General features: G+C 53.0%; 1 protein-coding gene across 3 annotated transcripts in view; it reads right to left on the bottom strand.

Annotated features, from left to right (window-relative positions):
- Nucleotides 1–200: 200 nt before the first annotated feature.
- The window catches only part of TSPAN14 (tetraspanin 14), a 56,799-nt gene continuing 50,999 nt past the window's right edge, over nucleotides 201–6,000 (bottom strand). For all 3 annotated transcript variants that reach the window (XM_047824905.1, XM_047824907.1, XM_047824906.1), the window contains exons 7-9: nucleotides 5,234–5,278; nucleotides 3,057–3,176; nucleotides 201–2,009 (exon numbers count right to left, since the gene is read on the bottom strand). In XM_047824905.1, the coding sequence (XP_047680861.1) occupies nucleotides 1,938–2,009; nucleotides 3,057–3,176; nucleotides 5,234–5,278 (237 nt within the window). In that variant the 3' untranslated portion in view covers nucleotides 201–1,937. The remainder of the gene's footprint in view (nucleotides 2,010–3,056; nucleotides 3,177–5,233; nucleotides 5,279–6,000) is intronic.

Genomic DNA, 6,000 nt, shown 5'->3' with positions numbered 1-6,000 from the left:
ACCTTAGAAAAAAATCTAAAAAATCACTTGACAGAAGTTATTTCAGACGGTGCCAACCATAAACTGGCTTTACCGTCCACCATCCTGTCCGTGCCCAGCCACACCCAATCCCCCTGGTTCCCTCAGCAGCCGAGCTTACCACAGAGGTACTTAATGCCATCATGATGTCACCCAAAACACAAACAGCCAAGACAACAGCATTAATACAAAGATATATTCCATAAAAGAGTTTGGCGGTCAAAGAAAAGCATTACACTTCCTGAAAACACAAGCATCCTTCTTCCTCTAGTCTACAGAGAAAACTATAAAAACAACAACAACAACAACAACAAAAAAACTGTATCATAACATCATCAACAAACACCCACCAGGATACACCACACTAGCATGTACACTTCTGCGAGTAAGTGAAGGTAGCACTCGATCCCTGAACGATGAGGACAGAACGGGCACGAGATCCAGAGAAGCGTTAGAAAGTAGCCCAGAGATGCACAAATGCCCCAGCTGTCCCTGGCGGGGGGGGGGGAACCATTCAGTACATCAGACAGACTTCATTTCCAAGAGCAAGCCCCAGGATAGCCCTGCCAAGAAGGGTAGACACGGTCACCACAGATATCCTGTTTGGGGACAGTGGGGGGAGGTCATCACAAAAGTTAGGGGAGGAAAAAAAAAAAAAACCATCCCGAGCTTCTACACAGCTGCAGGCTGGGGTCTGCGGCTCCACGCAGGAGCCGGGCTAGATTCACTCCGGGGGAGGCAAATGCCAGGCCGGCCAGCGGCCCTGACCATGTGGCCTCGAAAGCTGCCCTGGTCAAAGGTTCCGGGCCGGCTCTCTCAGGCTGGGGCTCCTCGGCCTCGCAGCGGGGAGGGGGGGAGGTCAGGATTCAAGTTCCGGATGACAGTTTCAGTAGCACCAAGACCAGAAGACAGTGAGGCCAAGCAGGGGAGGGGCGCGGGTGCGTGTGTGCTGGGGGGTGCACGGAGGAAGGGGGAGCGCGCGTGTGCACCTGGGTCATTAGGGATGAAAAGGAGAAGCTGATGGGGTCGGGTCTTGAGACACTCAAAGGAACTGAAAGGGATGGCTTCAGTCCCAGACACCGCGTAAGGCTGCTTAGAGGGAATGCCAGAGGAAATGAAGAAATGGTGTGAGAACATTCTTATCCCTATAAATAAACTATTTACACGCTTTAAGAAAAGAAGAGCCGACTCTCAGAGGAGAACCCTGCCCATGCCCCCGTGCCATCTGGGCATAATGCTATTGAGACGAGGGGCAGTTCCTGCCCTGGAAGGGGCGGCAGAGGAGGTCCTCCGTGGCACCGGTCCACACATGGCTCAGGCTTACTTGAACGTGGCTGAGGATCCTGCAAACATCCCCGAGTCGTGCAGACACCACAGGCTCCGCTGGCACGGTCCACTTGTGTCCCTTCCCCTCCCCAATTACAGGCAGCACCCTTCTGCTGCTGGGAGAAGCCTTGTCCGTGTCTTCTGGTCCACCCCCCCCCCCCCACCCATGTCCCACTCACAGCAGATGGCTGCCCTCCGGGCCGGCACCGATAACATGAGTGGGGCGGTCAGGGTGCCCCGCAGACAGAGTCAGTCTCCAGGAGAACTGAGTCAGGCCCCCTTCACAGCCACAGGAACCTTCTGTCCCTCAGTTGCCAGCCCCGCTTAAAGACACGTTCTCCGTCTCTGGGTAGACCCCAAGTGGTGGCGGGGGGAGAGCGTCTCGGTCACAAGTTTGTGCGGGTTAGAGGGGGGGGCCCTCAGCCTTCAGCACCAGCAAACAGAAGAGAGAGGTCATGTCACGCTGATGCCGAAGACAGGGCTCCGGCTCTGGCTGGGTGCATCCACTTCCTCCCTCTGGACACGGAGGTGACAATGGGGAAGGGCTCTGGCCTCCACGGCGTGGCTCAGCTCTGCTTGCTCACCTCTGTCCCTCAGAAGTGATGGCCTGCCTTCACGGCCTCAATGTCCGAGATCAAGGTCTTCGCCAGGAAGATGCCAAATATCTGAAAGCAAAGCCGGCAGAGGCTGTCAGCGGTGGGGCCCGATGGGGGCGGGCAGGTGCAGAGGGCAAGGCGGGCCCTGCCGTGCACATCAGTCCCACGTCCACTCTGCAGACGCTAAGGACACGGCAGAGAGACAAACAAGACCAGCCCACCAGTAAAAACGGAGCCCTGAGGTCTACTTTGCTATATTAAGGGCCTAGAAGGGGTCAACGGCAGGCACCACAGAAGCAAGACGGACAGTTCACCGTGCCTCCAACATGACCACGCACGTCACATCCCATAAGCTGGGACACACTTTGTACCCAAAGTTAAACCTAAAATAACAGAGCCACCTGACTGGACTTGATTCAAAACAATAAATCTAGACATTTCCTGTAAAGCTGGATTTCATAATAAAAACAAGATTCTCCTTGATTTTAGCTGTGCTGATATCTGACCTTGGTGACCGGCGTAATCAGGCGGGAAGACTGTTTTTCTACCAGGAACAGACGAATGTGAACTCAGAGACCTTCAGAATGTTGCTTTTTATTTCCCCTTTAAATTCTCATTATGGTTTGGATTCGATGAGCCAGCCTTTCTGAAGTCTGACTTCTTTGCTTGTTTTGCAAGTACATTTGTTCTTTCCTCTTCTAGATGCTTCTGTGTCTAAGCTTCCCTTTGAGATCATTCAACACACACTCGCGGAATGAAGGAGGAAGGAGTGTGTGGACAGCTGGCGGCCCCAGGGCCACTTCAGTCACCCTCTTCATGGCAATGTCAGAGCCAAACATTTTCTAAACAATGCACTTTCCACACAGGAGCAGCAGCCGCCCCAGAGGCCACCTGGGAGCTGCCAGCGTCTCTTCCCAAGCCCTGGGCACCCCGGGGAACTCCTGATTTCTCTGATGCGCTGAGTTCTTGGCTTTCCCCCACCCGTTCTCCCGGCAGCCACGAGCCAGCCTGCTCACTGCCTGGCCACCAAAGTCTTTCCAGGCCTAAAATCTGGTTCAAACGAACAGGCACAGCCCACAAGGACAAAGGAAGCCACAAAGGGCAGGGAGAACGCACCTGTAGCAGGGAGATGGCGATAAAGACGCCGGCCACGATGTAAATATTGCGTGGAAGCCAGCCCTCCAGTGCCTGGATGCACCCTTTTGTGAAGATGGACTCGTCCCACTTGCTCTTCAGCTGCAGGGAAACACCACTGACCTGAGCCCAACACACGCCGGACGTCCCCACCCCGGCTTCCCCAGAGGGCTCCTGTCGCGGGCAGGGCGAAGCTCGGTGGGAGCCAAGGGGCTGCAAGGCAGGTGCCAAGGACAAACAGAACTCTCCGGGAGAAACGCACCTGCCTGCCTCGGTCTCTGCCCCCTCCTCGGGCAGTTTGCATTTTTTACCCTGCCCAACCGAAGACTCCCCGGCGGTGGCATGCACCCACTCCTGTCAGGGCCTCCCCAGACTGAAAGACAGACTGGTTTGGCACCCCTCCAGAGCCCACACTGGAAGGGCAGGGAGGGGCCTGAAGGCTCCGAGAAGGAAGACAAGCCTTTAAAGAGAAAACTGGAAGGATGTTCGGCACCTTCGGAGTCAGAGGAGTTGGCCGGAGAAGGAGGGGGCCGTGGCTTCCCACGGTGTGGCCCCCACCCAGGGAAGCTTGGCTCCTCGAGCCAGAGCCAGCAGGAACAGTCATAAGCAAAGGGGTGCCTTCCAATACTGACCCCTAGTGGAGGCTCAGTAGGCACACAGGATGTCTCCACAGCACACACAGCACGCCCTCACCCCCACCCACCCACATACAGCCTCACCCATAGCAACGCTGATGGAAAAGTCATTCATTTCAGCGGTGGTAGGGGCTGACCTGTGGCCCCCTAAAATTCAGATATTGAAGTCCTAACCATCAAGCCCTCAGAATGTGACTGCATTTGGAGACAGGGTGTTTAAAGAGGTAATATAACTCATAACCCTTACCTTAACCCTAGCCCTAAACTAACCATCTGGTGAGGTCTCTGAACTGCACATACCCTCACAATGCCCCTAACCCCAACCCTAACCATTATTTTGGCCTGAAACCGAACCCTAATCCTAGATCTGAGGAAAAACATAGGTAAATAGTTATGTATAAAAGACAGATACGTATATCTATACATCCATATACTTGGAATATTACTCAGCCATAAAAAAGAATGAAATCTTGCCATTTGTAACAATGTGGATGGAGCTAGAGTATTATGCTAAGCAAAATATGTCAGAGAAAGACAAATACCATATGAAAAAAAGCAGGGGGGGGTGGAATACATTGAAATGAAGTTATCAGGGTGGGCCATAATCCAATATGACTGGTGTCTCCTTATAAAAAGAGATCAGGACACCAAAAGACACAGAAGGAAGACCATGTGGGGACACACACAGGAGACAGCCACCTACAAGCCAAGGAGAGAGGCTTCTGACCAACCCTTTCCACGCCTTAATCTTGAACTTCTAACCTCCAGAGTTCCAAGAAGACAAATCTCCATTGTTCAAGGCACCGTCTGTGGTACCTGATTATCACAGCCCTGGACCCCCCTGCAAGTGGCATTGAAACTGACAATGTGGGGAACAGGCCCATCCCTATGCAATGGAGGTCACTGTGGAAGGGGCTTCAGACCTCCCAACCTGGAGGGACACATCCCTAGTGTCCATGGCCAACAGGAGGGGTGCCTATGGACTCCCCAAGATCCACCCTCCAGAACAACAGTCATCCATATCACCAAAGGCCACTGAGCAAGGTCTGGGGGGAGGTAAAGGGGAGACTCCCTTCTCTTCACATCCAAGTGCACACCCGCTGTGGCCTGAAGAAGGCTCTGGAGGACTGAGCCTTTCTCCCGTCTCCCTCCTTATTATCACCACCGCCTCTACACGGCAGTTAAGCCAAGCCATGTGCTCGAACTCCTATATGACAGACACCTTCTGGGACTCCAAGGAGCCATTAACAAATGTTAGCGTTTGTTCCCAAAACTTCCATCTGATCTCTTTCCCCTCATGCAGCAGCTGCTAGATTTTGTGACCGCGGTTGCTGGGGCTTGGCATCATGCCCATCACCATTCCCGTGAGTCCTGCCATCAGCGAAGGAGGCTCTTCAGCTGGTTCCCAGCTTAGATGGCACCTCCCCTAGATTCCTCACTCCAATTTGCACTTGTGCTAAATCAGGAAGTTGGACCATAGGGGATAAACCTGACAAACTCAAAGTTGTATGCATAGGCGCTCACCTGGGTCCTGACATCATATCCGCACTGCGTGTTCACAACTTTTTGCTGTAAGAAAAGCAGAAAAACACTGGTCATTTTTGTTCTCTTGAGAAGCCAGTGGTAGAACGCTCTAGAAAAGTCACAACCAAATATCAGCAAACACCTGTACAAATTCCACCATAGCTCATGGCCTGCAATCCCGATGCCAAGTAACCTTTCATGCTAGGACAAAGGTTGCCAAACTACGTGTGAAGGGCTAGATCATTATTTCCAACCCGCCTACGTAGCAACTACTCAACAACTCTGCTCTCGTAGCAGGAAAGAAGATGTTGACGATATACAGAGGAATGCGTATGGCCGTCTTTCAATAAAACTTCATTTATTATGGACACTGAAACTTCAATTTCATACAACTTTCGCCTGCCACAAAATATTATCCTGCTTTTATTGATTTTCAACCATTTGAAAATGGCTGAAACCATTCCTGGCTCACAGATCACCCGAAAACACAGAGCAGGCCAGACCACGGGTCATGGTCATAGTTTGCCAATGCCTGCGCTAAGGGGTCAGAGTTCCACTTGCTCGATATTTCACCGTCACAGTGGAGACCTCAGGCGCTGGCCGTGCAACCTCAGCACACCGGAGCCTCTCCTGGGCTGGGGGCGTCGGCCATGTGGTCGCGAGGATGCCCTGCCTGCTTGGGAGCCCCGGGGCCCAGTACCAGGCACACACACCCAGTACCAGTGCACCCAGAGCTGTGAAAGACTCAGTTCTTCTCAGGCTCAGTT

The sequence above is a fragment of the Prionailurus viverrinus genome, chromosome D2 (assembly GCF_022837055.1).
Source record: "Prionailurus viverrinus isolate Anna chromosome D2, UM_Priviv_1.0, whole genome shotgun sequence".
Taxonomy (NCBI): domain Eukaryota; kingdom Metazoa; phylum Chordata; class Mammalia; order Carnivora; family Felidae; genus Prionailurus; species Prionailurus viverrinus.
The sequence above is the reverse complement of the archived record's forward strand: the minus strand, read 5'-3'. Positions and strand labels throughout refer to the sequence as shown.